This window comes from Peromyscus maniculatus, chromosome 8 (assembly GCF_049852395.1).
Source record: "Peromyscus maniculatus bairdii isolate BWxNUB_F1_BW_parent chromosome 8, HU_Pman_BW_mat_3.1, whole genome shotgun sequence".
Taxonomy (NCBI): domain Eukaryota; kingdom Metazoa; phylum Chordata; class Mammalia; order Rodentia; family Cricetidae; genus Peromyscus; species Peromyscus maniculatus.
Window position 1 is genome coordinate 71,128,321 of NC_134859.1, and position 17,128 is coordinate 71,145,448.

The 17,128-nt window shown below is 45.9% G+C and overlaps 1 protein-coding gene across 5 annotated transcripts in view; it reads left to right on the top strand.

Annotated features, from left to right (window-relative positions):
• Window positions 1-16,816, top strand: part of Acaca (acetyl-CoA carboxylase alpha) — a 268,884-nt gene extending 252,068 nt beyond the window's left edge. For all 5 annotated transcript variants that reach the window (XM_006983168.4, XM_006983169.4, XM_006983170.4 and 2 more), the window contains 4 exons: window positions 5,417-5,571; window positions 6,197-6,367; window positions 13,225-13,361; window positions 14,769-16,816. In XM_006983168.4, coding sequence (XP_006983230.1) covers window positions 5,417-5,571; window positions 6,197-6,367; window positions 13,225-13,361; window positions 14,769-14,892 — 587 coding nt within the window. In that variant the 3' untranslated portion in view covers window positions 14,893-16,816. The remainder of the gene's footprint in view (window positions 1-5,416; window positions 5,572-6,196; window positions 6,368-13,224; window positions 13,362-14,768) is intronic.
• The last annotated feature ends 312 nt before the right edge of the window (window positions 16,817-17,128 follow it).

The window sequence follows — 17,128 nt, forward strand, 5'->3', positions numbered from 1 at the left end:
TTACTATCAAAGTGTGCATTTTCCCATCTCTTCAAGCTGTTATAAACTAAAAAGAGTCAGTATTGCTTGTCTGAGGCAGAGTTACCTGCCTAGGAAGTTGAGACAAGGAAATAAAGATGTCCCAGTACATATGCCTTGAAAGTGGTGTCTTACCTGTAATGCATGGAGTGTGTTTGTGGTGAGAAGCTGAGAAGAAACAGTTTTCTATCGTGGAGGTAAGTGAGGATCTTAAGTGGTAGTAGCTAAAAACCGACCTCCTCACTTTAATTTACAGCCTGTTGGGCTCGATGTAATTTAGTGAGACCATGACATTGGGAGGGGGGTTGTTTGATCTCAATCCACTTATATTTAAAGAAGCACCTGCCTTGCTCCCCCTCCCTCAGATAAGATTCACAATTAGGACTTGGTGGGGATTTTGTTCAAGTAAACCCAGGCTTCTCTCTACCTGAAGGCTATTGTCAGAATATGTCCAAGGCCCTTTTCCTGGCTTGTTCTCAATTGGTCCAGATCCCTGTCAGATTTAGGGAGAGCAGAAGTCAGAAAATTTTGTGTTGTTTCCTCACTTTCTCATGTGGCCATGTCTGTATGAGGGTAAAGGGACTGAAGGGAGAAATATTCAATTTTTATTCTTATTTGGAAGTCTGAGTTAACTGTAATGATTAGTTAAATGTGAACAAGAGATTACTCACACTATTGCGAGGACATTCCTTGAGAAGACTGCACTTAGAATCAGTATACAATGCATTTGTTTTTAGGTAGGTGTGGCCCCTTTTGAAAAAAAAAAGCAGACATGAAAAATGGGAGTGTGGGCGGGGAAACCTAGATGCATTGAGAGAAATTATTCCCATTTCGGAAGGATTATTTGCTTTATCAAAGGACTCACTGCAAAGTTCCTTCTAAATAGCTCCCTTGGGGCACTTAAAACAAGATCTGATTTACAGTTCTCAAAAATGCTTTTTGTGGTTTTGGGGTTTTTGTTTTTTAAAAAACTCCTGTTATGGATATAGAAATACAGAGATACTTTACGTGATTTTTCTTACTATATTCATTGAGGAATTTTTTTTCCCAACATAGGAAACATGATTGCATAGTTATTTTAACTACTACTTTTGTTGGTATCTTTGAACCTAAAGAAGAGTTCAGTTGTCGTGACTTCTCAGTGTCAAGGTTTGATATCTGGTGTTGGAGGGAGGGTAATCCAGCTTGTAACTCATGTATACTTTGTATTTTAACTAATCAAAGCAAATTGCTTTTTAAGAGAATGGAGAAAAGCCTATAAAAGTTAAAATTAGGCTTAGATTTAAAATTAAAAAGTAATATTAGAAGTTAAAAGTTAGGTTTAAATTTACATAGCTCCCTTATAAGAAAAGCTAAGAATGTTTTTGTTTTTAAAAACTTTAATATTGGGCTGGAGAGGTTAAGATCACTGGCTGCTCTTCCGGAGGTCCCAAGTTCAATTCCCAGCAACCACATGGTGGCTCACAACCATCTGTAATAGGATCTAATGCCCTCTTCTGGCATGCAGGTATACATGCAGAGCACTCATACATAAAATATAAATAAATTGTGTGTGTTTTTTTAATTTAAACTTTAATATTACTTTCTTTTAAAAATAAAACTTTATTCCCATTTCCCAGATTAGGATTGTAAAGGAGAAGCCGAGCTTAGACGAGGGGTGCAATTTCTGAGGATCATTATTCTCAGCTTTAAAAGTCTCAGCCCCCCAAATCCTCCTCCCTGAGCTGTGTCTGCTAGGACCTAGGGTAGGGCTGGCCCTCTCCTGCTGCCTTCTGTGTTCAACAACTGCTCCAGAAGCCAGAAGCCGGCTGCTCTTCTGGTGGTCCTGTTTGTCCTGGCTTCAGGGTATGCCTGACTGGCTGCTGGCCTGGGACTCATGCAGAGAAGTTTAAGCTGTTTGGACTCAGAACTTGTGACTGGAGAGAGAGCGCAGCAGTTGGAGCACTTGCTCTTCCAGAGGACCAGAGTTGTATTCCCGCACCCACATGGCAGCTCACAACATCTATAACTCCAGCTCTAGAGGATGTGATGCCACCTCTGACCTCTGTAGGTGCCAGGCCCACATGTGGTGCACACATGAAACACTAATACACATAAAACAAATAAGTCTAAGAGAATAAGATCCAGGACTATGACTAGACTCTGTAGGCGACAAGCCCCAGATCTGGTTTCCTGGTTCTATAGCATTGGGCAAGTCACTTGTCTCTTAGTCTCCTCATCTTTGAGGTCATGACCTTTCAGTTCTGATGTGTTAGAGGAAATGGAAGCATCATAGCATCTCAGTGATATTAGCTCTTCACACTTTATTAGGCTAGTGATGCCTCATCTGTTTAACTCTTTTATGTTGATTCTTAAATGATAAGGTTTGGTTTTTTAGGATTTCATGAGAACTTTGATTTTGTGAAGGGACAGGAACAACATACCTTTCTCTCATTTCAGCCTTTGCCTAAGGCAGGACTCTAGAAAAGAGTAGCTGTCCTCTGTAGAGCATATTTTTAAACACACACACACACACACACACACACACACACACACACACACACACATACACACACATACACACACACTTGCTTTCCTAAAAACCCGGAGGCCCTGCAATCTGGCAAGAAAAGAAAGAAAACCATTCCAAGATATTTAATTGTACAGGGAGCTTACAGGATTGATCGTGAGCTTAGCTTTTTACAATAGTCCAGTGAATAAGAAATGCTCCTGACAAACGATCAATGATAGGATAATCACTCCTTATCCCTCCTCATTCTTACCTTCTTTCTTTCAGGAGAACAGGGTTCAGAAGTCAAAAATCTTTATAGACACCGCTTTTAAATTAAGCAGAAAATAGACATTGACATATTTGTTAATCTCCCCTAAATCATTACCAGGGCTGGCTGCTGTGCTGTACAGGGGAGCATGGCCCTCGGTGTACAGCACAAGGGTAGCACCCACTTGAGAGCAGCCTTCTGCTCCTAAGACATAAAAGATTTAGAGACACTTTTCCTCAAAACAAAGCACGCAGACTCTGGGCCTTCTTACATGCCTAAGACTTGTCAACACCTCTCCTTGCCCTGTTTCTTTTCTGAGGTGGCCTTTGGGGAACACTGCCTCATTTTCTAGCTCCTGAGAAGACAAGAGTCGTATTTATTTCATTATTCCTTCAAAACTCTAGACTAGAGCATTTGACCCAACCTCCCCTTTCCTCCTGAAGGCTCTCCTCAGCCTGTAGTTCCTCTTCCTGCATCCAAATGTTAAAGCTGCTCTTAATTCTGCAAACACCAGGAACCAACACTCCAGCTACTGTTAGGAGATCTACCTGCCTGCTTTCAGTACCATTAATGAGGACAAGCACAGGCTTTGGGGGTGGCCAGACCCAGGTGTAAATCTTAACTGTGTTTCTTAACAGCTAAGTGCCACTTTACATTTCAGAGCCTCTTTTTTTCTGGTTTATAAAATGGATACTTTGTCCATAAGGTGAGTGTAAGGATAAAAAATAATATATGTGAAGCGACCTGGAAAACACTTGGCAGCACTAAGTATTCAGCTTAGCAGCAGGGTTAACAGCTGTCCAGCCCTAGGTCTGAATCGTGTGTGTGTGTGTGTGTGTGTGTGTGTGTGTGTGTGTGTGTGTGTGTTGACTTATGAGGTATATGATCCTGAAAGACTTCAGTGCAGTGTTTGACACACAATAAATGGTGTGTATTATGTATGGCCCACATAGATGCACACGTGCGTTCAAGTACAATGTCAGCTGTTTACCTAAAAGAAGAATCTTGAAGGATTTGGAGTTCTCTGTTGAACTCTCTTCACAAAAGTCCTGCCATGCCTTGGGCCCCAGCATTTTTACATCCTCAACCTCACAGCAATAGGAGAAGCTCCTTTAAATCTTGGCACTGCTGAGAACATGGCAGACATTGTCCTGGTCTTAGCTACACAATAGAACTGAGATGACTTCCATATGTCTTAGCCTTCTGAAACGGTCCACTACTACAGAAGTGCCAGTCTTCTGCAAGTAAGAAAGGCAGTGTGACACTGTCCAAAAGCTTCAGGACAATGCTTCCCTGAGTCCTGGCTGTCACTCTCTTGCTCTGTGGCCTTGATGAGTCACACAAGTTCTTGGTAAAAAAGTTCTTGCTAAAAAGAATATAACCTCAGGAGATTGTGGAGACTAAATGGGGCCTGAGGCAGCAGGTCAGTGACTACTTCTCACAGTTTTAAAATGGAGAGGTGGAGCTGGGCATCCAAAAGTCACATAAAATGAAACTAAGTGCTAGCATCCCACCCCTGCTCAGTTAACATGTGCTTATGTATGATACTTATGGCTCACTCAGCAGCCCAAGGCCATTGATAGCATATGATTTGTAGTGGCATGAAAAATAAGACCTGGTCCCAGACAAGCATATGCTTGAAACAGACCTTTCTCTGCTGCATCCTATCACCTATGCTTATGTATTTGTCAGCATTGGAGACAAAACACATCAGGTAGCTCCAGCACCAGGGCTGTCACCTATTGTCCCTTCAGTTAGATGTACTCGTCCTTGCTGGGCAGGCAGATAAATTTTCAGTATTGATTGCAGACCCCACTCTGAAAGTAATGAGGAAGGGAAGCGCAACATAGCAGCACTTCTACTAAAACCCAGTAGCTGAGCATGGTCTCCCTTGTTATAAGAGCATCATCTCTGACTAGGTGAAGGTACTGTGTGTTCTGTGTTTAGCAATCCACCAAAGTCTGCTTTCTCTTTCCCTGTTCCTTCTCTTTTAGCCCAAGACCTAGAAGTTTTGTCACCTGGTCAGGGATTGGGAGACTAGGGGATAATCCATCAAACTGATATGAGATACATGGATCTGGCTCTACCTGACTGAATTGTACTACTTTGAGGTTAAGAATATCCAAATCTGGCATTGGAAGCTAAGGAATACAGCATCTTGAAACTTAGGGGTGATTCTAGTGCTTAGCAGTTTCCTAGGCACCTGTTGAGGACTTGGTAAAAACCAGAGCTGCTAGTCTGTGCTCTGGTCTCAGGGGAAGCTCTCCTACAAAATCCTAAATTTGGGCTAGTCTAGCTGCTCTAATGATGGGCATGGTATCCATGCACAGTCTTGACTCATGGAGATAGAGGAGCCTTGCTATTAGATAGTGACCTGATGAGAGAGGTACAGACCTTCATCACTTGACCTGTTTGAGACAGACCTGGAGAGCAGGATTGCCACCTTGCTTTCATACTTGTGACCTCTGCAGGGAAGAGACACGTGGGCTGTGTGTGTGACGAAGGGAGGACAGGAGTGCTGTTGTGTAGCCAAGAGTGACAACAGTGGAAAGCCAGGCCCTAAAGGGAAGGACTGTGGCTGCATCTACGCCAAGATTCCTGATCCCTGCAGTGTGACAGGCAGGTTTATGTAATTGCAGGCACCCCAGAGCTAAGCCCCACTGAGCGGAAGGAGCTGGAGAACAAGTTGAAGGAACGGGAGGAGTTCCTAATTCCCATTTACCATCAGGTAGCTGTGCAGTTTGCTGACTTGCATGACACCCCAGGCCGGATGCAGGAGAAGGGTGTTATTAATGTAAGTACCACAGTTGCCATTTCTGACATACATCTCAGAGCCCTGCAAGTAACATAGGCCCACAAGCAGGGAGCTGCTGGGGCCAGATCAGCACAGCTTATGCAGATCAAACAATTTCCAGTTTTTAAGAGATCTTTCCCCTTTTCTATATTCACTGCCATCTAAAACAAAATAATTCAGGTTTCCATGCAATCCTCAGGCAAGCTCTGTATTGTTGGTAGGAAACTAAGTCATGTGTGCCTTCGTTGGTGAACAGCAATCCAGATGCTCCTCAGGCTGGATTACAACCATGTCAGGGTTATGGTGACAGCTAATTCACCTTTGATCTGCATGAAAGTTGAGCTGTCTGCTCAGAACAGATTCTTCCCTTTCTAGTTACCTGGGAACTCAGTCTCGTCTTCCGAACTACGGTCATGTGTGGGATAGCATTTGCCAGACTGCTGGCTGTGTACAGTGTTCTGTGGTTTGTAGGGATGTACTGGAGGTGCAGGGAGTTTAGGCCAGCTTTGGGGTCTCTAAGGGGCTTTTCTGGAGAGTGGCTTTTTATGCCTGTGGGGTTCCTTCAGATTGAGGGCTAGTGCTGGAGTGACTACACTAATTCCTATATGTTCTTCTGTGAGTCTAGGACATCTTAGATTGGAAAACATCCCGTACCTTCTTCTACTGGCGGCTGAGGCGCCTCCTGCTGGAGGACCTGGTTAAGAAGAAAATCCACAATGCCAACCCTGAGCTGACTGATGGCCAGATCCAGGCCATGTTGAGACGCTGGTTTGTAGAAGTGGAAGGCACAGTGAAGGTAGGTGAAGCACCTCCCAACAAACCTTGATGCTGTCCAGCCACCCAGGCGAGTTCAAAGGGCTGTCAGCTAAGAGTCTTCAGACCTTCAGGGGCAAGGAGTACAAGGAACCTAAAACCCAAACCCTCTCTTATTATGTCAAATTACAGCCAAATAACATGCTATGATATCATGTTAGAAAAGCTAGAAAGGCCTATCTGCAGCCCATAGAGTCATTTCGTACACTTACAACATGCCAGACACTGAGCTAGACCCTGGGGGCTTAGCAGTAAGAGACAGTATTCCTGCCCACAGAGAGCTTTTTTTTTTTTTTTCCTACACAGCAGCGAGGCTGATATTAAACCCAACAAAGAGCAGAGTCATATTGCACAGAGTAGACACCCAATTTTGAGGAAGGAAGAGCGAGATTTCTAGAGGAAGGGATGTCTCAACAGAGACTTAATAAACCAGAAGAAAAAGTTGGGTTGGTGTGGCAGGGGTAGAAAGAATGCTCCAGGCTGAAGCAACTGTCTGTTCCAAGGTATGCTAGCAAAGGCAGCATGTGTCTAGAGAGCTATAAATACAGCAGGATGGCTCAGAGAATGGGTGCCCAGGTAGAAACCCAGCTGCATACGCTGCAGAGGAGTCTGCACTATCTGGAAAATGCTGAATGGTTGTAAGCAGCCGAGTTACACTCCTCAGGAAGCCTAGTAGATGTGATGTTTACACACACACACACACACACACACACAAAGCGTGTGTGTGCTTGGGATGCTAAGTTTCACATCTGAGCTGGAAGGAAATGCCTGGCCTGCATGTGGGAATGCACCTGGCGTCGTCTGAGGGTGATCTCATGGAAGGGACTCATGCCTTATGGCAGTGGCCCTATCAAGACAGCGTCCCTGGTACTCTTGCCTTGGAATTACAGACAGGGCAGGCCTGAGGTCGGCATTCGTCCCTGGATTTCACAAAGCAGTCTTCAGGAAACAGGGAAAGGAAAAGCCAAAATCTTTGTGTCTATACATTTTTTACTAAGAAAAATTAGGGGCAAATGTGGGTAGCTCAGGAAAGAACGCTTGTATGGCATGTGTGCACCCCTGAATTAGTTCCCCAAGAGAAAGATTAGTCTTTTTTAGTAGTTACTATATACGTTTTTAAAAAACATTTGTTGTGTGTGTAAGCCCAGGCATGCCACAGTTCACATGTAAAAGTCATAGGGCGACTTGAAGGAATTTATTCTCTTCCTCTACCAAGTGGGTTCCTGGGATCAAACTCAGGACTTCAGACTTGATAGCAAGTGCTTTTAACTGCTGAGCCATCTTGCTGGTCCTATTTTACCAGGCTATATTAAACAAATATATTTTGTAGTATATTACCTGTGATCAAAATCTTTGTTGATTGTTGGATATTGATGCAGAGTGGCTGGTTGGTGGTGGCATGAAGTGCCTTGTCCTACAGAGGGTCACTCCAGTCTCCTCAAAAATGCTACCTGGAGTCTTTGCTAACAACTTTTCTCATCGAGGAGTAAGACTCACCGTCAGTTTTAAAGCCAGTGATGCAGAGTGTTCTGAGATCCACCTTTGTGTTAAGTCTGCCCGTTTCTTTATGACTGGAAAGCTGCTTGGATAAATATTTCAGATGTGCAGCAGGGAAGTGGACGTTCTCCAACATTTGGTTCAGGTTAAGGTCAGTCTGTGGCATCATAATTGAGTGAGACAATTTTGTCAGTGGCTACTGGCAGCTTCCAGTGGAAGTTGGCATTGAAAGTCATGCAAGTGTAAAATAAGAGGTTGTTCTCAGTTAAGAGTGGCCGGCTAGGTAAATGGAGTGTGTGTGTGTGTGTGTGTGTGTGTGTGTGTGTGTGTGTGTGTGTGTGTGTGTGTGTGTCTCGTATGCCTCCCTACCACATTAGTCACTAATGGACGTGCACAGCCTCGGTGGGCACAAGGATGAGGAGAAGGAATAGCTTCCCTCCAAGCATGAAGTGAATAGATAGGCCCCCTCACTTGCTCCTTAGTGGCATCCTCCCAGGGGGCAGTGTGTCTAAAGAAACAGGCCATTGCTAGCTCTCATCAGTGGGGAGCTGTATGTGCACAGGCTCCTGGCTGGATTGAGTGCAGAAGACACTTGAGGCTCACAGCTTAGGAAAAGGCTGTCTGCACACTGAATACCAGTGCTCTCTAACAGTTGATACTATTTCCCTTGCCTGTGTTTACAGAAGATTGCCTTTCCCATGAGCTCTCATCTCAGGGGACGGGCAGAAGAGAAAGGAAGGACAAGTGATCCTGTGAAGTCAGGACATGTGGCTTTGAAACCTCCTGCCTCTTTCTGCAGGCTCAGCAGGACCCGAGTGTGGGATAGGTGATAAAATCTGCAGCGTCCTTGAGACAAGAAAGCTCTGCAGTGTTGCCTCTGAAGGGCTGCTAGAGAAGCTGCCTGACGTTAAGAAACAGCGGGAAACACTGTGTATGGCAGCGGCGGAGTCTACAGATAGTGACAGATTTCAGAATGTGCTGGTTCCCTCAAATGCAAAGACTAGTAGAGTCGTCTTGAGTTATTGGTAAAGAAGTCATGTAGTGACAGGCATTTATTAGCCATGCTTTATATTGTTTTGTCCCCAGAGATTTCGTTTTCTTGATCCTGGAAAAAGATTTTAAGATGGAAAATTGAGCAATACGAATCGTCTGTTCCCCTTAGAGCCCTCCATCCCGTGAGTTCTAGGATTGCACTTAGCCCCACTGGGCGGTCCTGTTGTAGGAAGGAGGTGGGCTTATGGCTCAGAGTTTCACTGTGGGCAAAAGCAGCAGCAGCACTACAACTCCCTGAAGAAAAAGTTCCAAGAGCTGTGGATTGAATTTGGTTGTGCAAACATGGCACACGCCTGCTTCGCAGGGATGGTTTTTATCTTGATCTCTAGCTCCACAATTTGAAGTATGCAGTTTTCCCAACAGGCTGATTGGTTCTCTGCCTGCAGACTCTGACAGGAGAAATCACATTAAGACGTTGTGTGGAGCCAAGCAGTGGTTCCATGCACCTGTAATCCCAGCACTTGAGGCCAGCCTGGTCTACATAGCAGCGAGTTCCAGGACAACCGGGGCTACACAGAGAAACCCTGCTTCAAAAAACAAACAAGACTTTATATGGAACACTGAAAAAAAAAAAAATGTGGGTTTTTGGGATCTCACAAACTCACACAAAAAGAGGTTCCCAGCTTTGCATCCATATGCTTGGACACATTATTTGAGCCTCCATTCCCTCGTGTATAAAATGGGGGTGTTTATGGTGTCACAGGATTCAGTGGGTTTAAATGTCAAAGGTACAGCATGTTATGTGTTAAATGGCAGCGAGGCATGGTAGAGCATAGCTTTAATCCCAGAACTCAAGGAGACTGCAGGTTAGCCAGCACTACATGGTGAGACGGGAGGGGGATGGGGCACGGGGGACGGGGCACTGGGGACAGGCGAGAGAGAGAGTGAAGTCAGAGACCAGGTGAGCTGACTCATCCTGGATGGGCTGCCTGGCTCACACTAGGGTCCCCAGAGCTTGGTGCCCTAATTCATCCTAACTGTCCAGTTACCCACTCCTTGTTCTGGATTTCCAAATGGAATGAGGATCAGAGAGAAGGAGCACTGTTGATGAGGTCTCCGCTGCCTCAAGCTACCCACAGATGGCTGGGTGTATCAGGGAGGGATGAGGTAAGGGGAAAATAGGCAAGAATTGTCTGGCCCAGCCATGAAATGTAGCAAGCCACTGTTCACATGGTCTTTTGGTGTTGTGCTTCAAAGACTCTGAAAGAAATCATATTGCATCTTAGGCTTTGGAAGGTCATAACCTTAGAAACATAGATATATTGAAAGCAGTCTTCCTTTCTAGGATGTATATGTCTACCCTTACCATCCCAGAACCCCTCCACACACACCAGGTCAGATGGCTCCTAAGCATCTCTAAGCAACCCACAAGGTGAAGTCATTTGTAGGCGTGGTAGTCGGGGTTAACAGCCACCAGGTTGTGCCCTAGTCACTCCCTGGCCCTGTACTATCATTGCTTAGGGAGAGCTTAACAGCTGTCCAGTGCATTAGAAATGAACCTTTCAAACAGGTCATTTAGATTTTGTAAGCTAGACTAATTATTACACATAATTAGTGAGGTTGAGTGGTGCCTGAGATACTTATCCATTGATGCCGAAAGAGTGTGTGTCTGGTGAATGTGTATTGTAAGACAAGCCAGTGTTGTGGTGTTTAATTGTTGATATTTTATTGATATTAAGATGCTCTGGCTGGGATGTCAGGCAGGTGACGTGGGCCCAGGGCTGTCATGGAGCTAGCAGCCCAGCATTCCACAGTTGTTTAAAATCCACTCTGGAATCCTAGGAAGGTAGATAGCTACATTTTTATAATTCTAAGGAAGAAGGTAATAATGGCTTTCCCCTTGGAATGCCCTTCTTCATGGCTGGAATGGTGAGTTTCATGGCTGTTCTAGAAGGCAGCTTGCTTTTCCCAAGTAGAAGAGTATTCTATTGCTATTGCTCAGAACATGGTTAGCCCTCCCAGATAGATTGAGAGAAAACAGCATTATGTGTACAAAAGTTTCTTTTTACTAAAATTAGTTGGTTAGAACTCAAGAGTCCTCTGTCTTTATGTACTGTGGGCTTCATTCTTGGTAGCATCATCCATTTGTGTTCTGAATAAGCAGCATGTTTCATATGCAGGGTCCATGTTTTTAAGCATCTAAAAACTTGGGATGTGTTGCTGTCATTCTGCCTGGGAACTGTTTTAAATGTTTCAACACCTACTGTGGTTTGTGGCTGCAGGAGGGAAGGCAGGAGTGTTTACTCTAGAGGGTAGCTGCCTTTCTCCAGTGTAGTGTGTGAGCATCGTTAGAAGCCAGCATCTCGTTAGCTAATACATTACACCAATCAAGGAGAGTTATCTTAAGCCACAATTAATCTGCTCCCTGGCATATGTTGATAGCAAAGCATCATGCTGTTTCTTAATTAAAAGCAAACGGATTAAAAATGATTAATAAGAGTATTAAATATTCTCCTAAACTAAAGGCTTTGGGACTCCTGAGTGAATCTGGTTGGGTTTTGTTTGGTTTCCTTCTGAAGCTCAAGAAGCTGCCATTGTTTTATTTTTGCACCTCTCTCCACCAAATCCTCCTAAGTTGGGGAAGCTGTGAAGTCCTCCAGCCACAGAGAACTCTTAATCACCAACAGTGAAAATGGCCAAGTTTATCAAGGTGGCAGTGGCTGGAGTCCAGGTGTGTTGATTCATCTGGGGTCCAGCTATAAACTGGACCACATGAACTAGGCGCTTCATTGTCAGCAGGGCCCACTACAGCTTTCCTAAGGAGCAAAAGCGCTTCTCTGTTGCAGACCCTCAGAGAGGAGTTACTCCCAAGCGAAACATGGAGGTGGGTAGTTCCCAGCTTGTTCCGTGAGGGAGAGCTGATCTCTCTCAGAGATGCCCAAGGTGGGCAAATCTGGAGCCAGGAAAGGAGGTACACAGACGGCTGACCCTTAGTCCTAGGAACCTGTGATCCAGCATAGTAAACAGCCAGGCCCAGCCAGCTAAGTCAGGGGAGGGAGGGAGGGACGGAACCATGGTTTGGTTGGTTGCTTTTGTGAAACAGGGTCTCACTCTGTACCCTTGCCTAGTCCATAACTTAGTGTAGCCCAGGCTGGCCTTGAATTCCCTACCCTCCTGCCTCAGCCTTACAGGTGCTAGGATAAAAAGTGGGAGCCACCACACCTAGCAATAAATGGTATTTTTAAAATCATGAAATCTGTGAGCAGACAGCCCGGTCTCCGGATGCCGGATGCTGCTGTGGTGAACACTCCCTCCACACTCCGCAGGTCCTGAGGTTACAGCCGTGGCTTTTGTCCCATTGCTTGTATCTGGATTTCCTGAAGCCACAACACAAGCCTCAGAGTCCCTACAGTGCCCACCTATTAAATTACAGCACTAAACTCATTGTCATTCTGACTTTGACTTCGTTAGTGATAACAGAAAAGGATAGCGCACCTTTAAATGACGAGCTTTGTGTTTAATTACCCAAACAAAATGACATAAATATGAATGAGCCCTAATGGTGGTACTTGGTTTTCCGGAAACCATTAACAAAACGATTCCTAAATGATTTGTAAAGAAATGAGAGAAGAGAGCAAGGAGAAGGCTATTAGGCTTCTAACACACTCCTGAATTATTATGTAGTCAGCTGCCTCAGAAATACTCAGCTAAATGATCTTGAAAGAAAGGAGGCGAGAGGTGGGCTGTCGAGACTCTCGGGGCTACAGACTTCTTGACCCTCTGCAGTGCTCTCATAACTAATAAAGTGGGGTGGGTTTCTGGCTTGGTGGTAATACTGTAGCAACAAGACATCCTTCATATCAGTATCCATGTTGTATTGTGTGTTGTCCTCTAAGCCTTGCTCCCACGTGTTCTTAAAAGAAGTGGTCCAGCCACAGGAGGCTTGCCCAGCTGGAGGGCCAAGGCACAGTGCAGAGCCTTGTCTGCCACATCTTGCTGGGACTGGAATTGCACTTCAGGATCAGTGTTTCAGCTCCTCCAAAAGAAACAGCCACATACACCTTTCCCTCCCAGTCACACTCTTAAATACCCTGCTCCTCAAAGACCTACTGTTGTGGAACAGTAGATGCCAGAGCTTCATAGGACAGAGTCCCCTGGTGAGTGTCGGAAGATCAAAGGACGGGAGAGAGAGGAAGGCAGCTCCTGGCCGGGAACCTGTCCCTTCCTCCTCCACCCTGAACAGTAAAGGAACATTGTGAACAATGTTTTTATGCCAAAGCTCTTGAGATGCTGTACAATCAGGTGTCCCGGCTAGCCTCTGGCATTTGACCAAGACTTGATTGTTTGCAGGCTTACGTTTGGGACAATAATAAGGACCTGGTGGAGTGGCTGGAGAAGCAACTGACCGAGGAAGATGGTGTCCGCTCGGTGATCGAGGAGAACATCAAATACATCAGCAGGGACTACGTCCTCAAGCAGATCCGCAGGTGAGGCCACCAGCAGGGTCCGTGAGGCCACCAGGCTAATTTCTTTACAATAACAAGTTTATAAGAAACTATGAGATAATGTTGCCCTGATCCCTGTGGTTCCTGTCTGGAACTGCTGTAGTTGACCACCACCAGCTCTCTCCCAGCTGACTCAGGACACTCTTACTCATACTCTATGATTCTGAAAGGAAGGAATGCTGACCTCTCCTTGGGAGACGTCCATAAAACTATTTGGAAATAGACTACTTAGGGAAAAGCTGCAGAGTAGAAGCTGGTGCTGGTAATTCACCTGTCGTTTAAATGTTTGCCTTATTGACCTGTGTGCCAGCTCTGAGGACAGAAGTTCTCCTACATGGTTATATATAGTAAAACCATCAACTTTAGTAAGTTCCTGACTAAATGCTTCTCTGGAGAGTTCTCCCTGTGAGAGCGGGTCAGTGCTAGAGCATTCTCGTGTCCCCAGCACACCTTGCCCCGGTCTTCCATTGGTAGACCATCACTCATTTTTAAGTTGTCTAATGTTTCTTTGTGGTTCAATTTGAGTTCTGTATTATGACCATATCATCACACATGTGATATTCTGGCCATCACAGAGTACCCCACTGAAAGTCACCCAAAGTTCATCTGTCCCTGGATGTTAATTTCTATCACCTAGCCAAGCTGTTCCTGGATGATTTCTCCACTGTATAAGTACTGGTCATCGCCCCTCTGCCCTGCTACTCACTGACCAGTCTGTGAGAAGACACGTGCAGGCCAGGGAAACTATCTTGCTCCCCATCAGTACTTTTCTCTAGACTGAACATCCACTGATCCCTTGCCTGAAGAGTCTTTACTGTGATCTGTACTCTGCTTCCACAATTACGTCCTCCCTTAAACTCTGGAAGCAAGAGTTCCTGTCTTCCCCGATGCATTTCTACATTATTGATGCAGTGTAGGAAATTCCTACTTCTGCTATTTTATAGTTTATTTCTGGAATATTTGGTATCAAAATAAGTACATATCTGTCTGGGAAGGGCCTTTCATTCAGGCACCATTGTCAGTGTGTCCCCATTGTTTTTGCTTTGGAAGTTTATTTAGGTTTTTCAAGACAGGGTTTCTCTGTGTAGACCAGGCTGGCCTCAAATACTCAGAGATCCAACTGCCTCTGCTGCCCAAGTACTGGGATTAAAGGCGTGGCTGGGGTTTATTTTTTAATTACTCTTTATTCTCTAACATACCAAAATATTTTCTGGTTCATTTTATACTACTCCTTAGCTGCTAGGGACGTTTGAGCAAAGGAAAACTCATGAGGTGCTGAGTGCAGTGTGCTTAGCTGCCCTTGTTAGCATCGCTGTCAGGCAATTCCTAAGCACCCCAGTGGAGACACTTTCCCTATCTTGGCCTCACCATCTCTAATCTCCTCTCCAGCTTGGTACAAGCCAATCCAGAAGTTGCCATGGATTCCATCGTCCACATGACCCAGCACATCTCACCCACTCAGAGAGCAGAAGTTGTACGGATCCTCTCTACCATGGATTCCCCTTCCACGTAGGAGAAACTTCCCACCCATTCCTGCCCTGTCTCTGGAGAAGAGAGCTAGGGCTGCCTCTTACATCTGAAACCACTGTAATGAGAAGGCATCAGAAGCCCGGTACTGGAGTCAGAGTGGCATTTGCTTCCCCTTGAGTGTTTCAGGTTCTGCATGACATCCTGGGCTTAGGATCACAAAGCCCAGTTACACATACCCAGTTCAGTATTTATTAGCCCAGCTGTGATGACGGTCCTCTTTCCATACACAGGACTGAGAAGGCAATGAAGGGTACATGCTGTACCATGAGGTCTTACTAGACTAAAGCAGGACTACCCTCCTGTCCTGCCTGCCCCAGCACAGGGCCGTGTGAACAGTGTCCAAGTGTCTGCAGCCCCTGCCCCATGAGCCACAGCCACAGGCAGCAGGGGAGGGCTAGGGCTGAGGAAGGAGGAGACTCAAGTCCATCGATCACTACCCCATGTGTGGCCTGGCACACACCAGGCAAGGAGAGGAACAGTCCCCCATCTAACTGTTCCTAACTGTTTATGAGAGAAGAGGGCAAAGCCATGATCTAAGAGGCGGGCTCAAAAACAGACCAAGCCATTGTTGCTGGTGAAACACTCTCTGCCTTGAGTGGCTTCTCAGTACACCCGGAGAGATGGTCAAGCTGCCACCACCTTACTCCTCACTATATGGCTAGTTGACTACCCAGGCGCTAAAGGCCAGTGCTTAAGAGCCCTGGCCTGTGTGTGGATGGCTGGAGGCAGGCAGTGTGGGAGCCTGAAGTGGTGAGCTAAAAGGAGAGCAGTCCGAGACAGGAGAAGTCTCTTCTGAGGACTGGAAAGGTTGTCCTGTGGAGCCATGCCTAGAAAGTTACCCATCCCTATTCCTGGCAAGAAGTCCAGCAGGTCACCCACCTTGATGACAGCTGTGCTTTCAGCACCAGAAACTGGCCTTCCTGGTGTGAGGAGGCTTCCAGGGAACAAGAATTCACCTGCCCTTAAGATTCCTTACAGTTCAGTCATGGTGCTGGTGTTTCCATACTTTCTGGGCTCTCCATGGCCAGCAACAGGGCCTCCTCAGGGGTAGCCCGAAGAGCTTAACAACCCATTTATCCAAGAAAGCAGCCTTGGTGTTCCTAAAGCAAGAATGGAGATGGTCGGAGCTGTAGCATCCAGTTCCTACAGTATGGCTAATGCATCTTTTGCTGGAGATCAAGGAGGTAATCACTAAGATGCCACAGAAACCATTGGCATGAATACTTCAGTCTGAGCCTTAACCCTGGATTCCACAAAAAGAGCTGGCCTCCTCTTCAGGAACACCTCGTGTGGATATTCCAGAGGACATTCTCATCAGCTCCACATCGCAAGTGGACATCCAGGGGACTAGATGCAAGCTACCCCACCCGCACAAGCCCTGGTGGAAGGGACAGGCAGGCAGGAGCAGGTGGAGCGCATCCTCAGTCCAGAAGGAAGCTTCCCTGGCCCTGCTTCTTTGCTTACCTGATAGGTAAGGATGAGATTTGTCTCCAGCCTCCACTTTGCTACAGCACACCCAGGCCCACACACCACTGGTGGTATGAAAGTTTTTACCCTCCTGGAGGCCTGTCCTGGCATTCCTTCAGAGGTGAGATGGGCTGTGCTTATAACCCCTCTCCCAGGACAGGGGCTTTTCAGATGGAGAAGTCAGAGCCACAACACATGAGCACTCTGATGGTCCCACAGCCCATTACACATGCAAGGTTACTGAGGGAGGACATGAATGATGGATTGACCCAGACTTGCTTGAACTGAGATTGCCATATTATCTGTTCACTTCCTTCACAAAGCAGCCTTCACTCGTGTCAGTGAGAATTCGATGGACACACACGCCAACGAGCAAGGGGCTCCAGTCCAATGCACTCTTTCCACATTTTGTTGAAATAAACCTCCACATTTGTAGAAGAGCCGCCGTTTGTCATTTCAATCCATTGCCCAGCCACCCACTTTCTTGTCCCACTTTCATCAGGCACTGAGAGAAGGGATGAGCCCCTCCTCAGATCTCCAGTACCAACTAGCTTTTGTCTCCTGAAGTTGCTAAAAATGAACGAGTTATCTGTCCAGAGCTGGCCTTGGCCTGCCCTGTCTTAGGACACTACCAGTACTCCAGATCCCTCCAGCTAAATACCAATTCTTTAATGGCATTTTCCCATAGAGTGTTCTACTATAGAATTCTCACTGCTGAGATCTGAGTGGGATTCCTGGTAAGGCACTCCCCC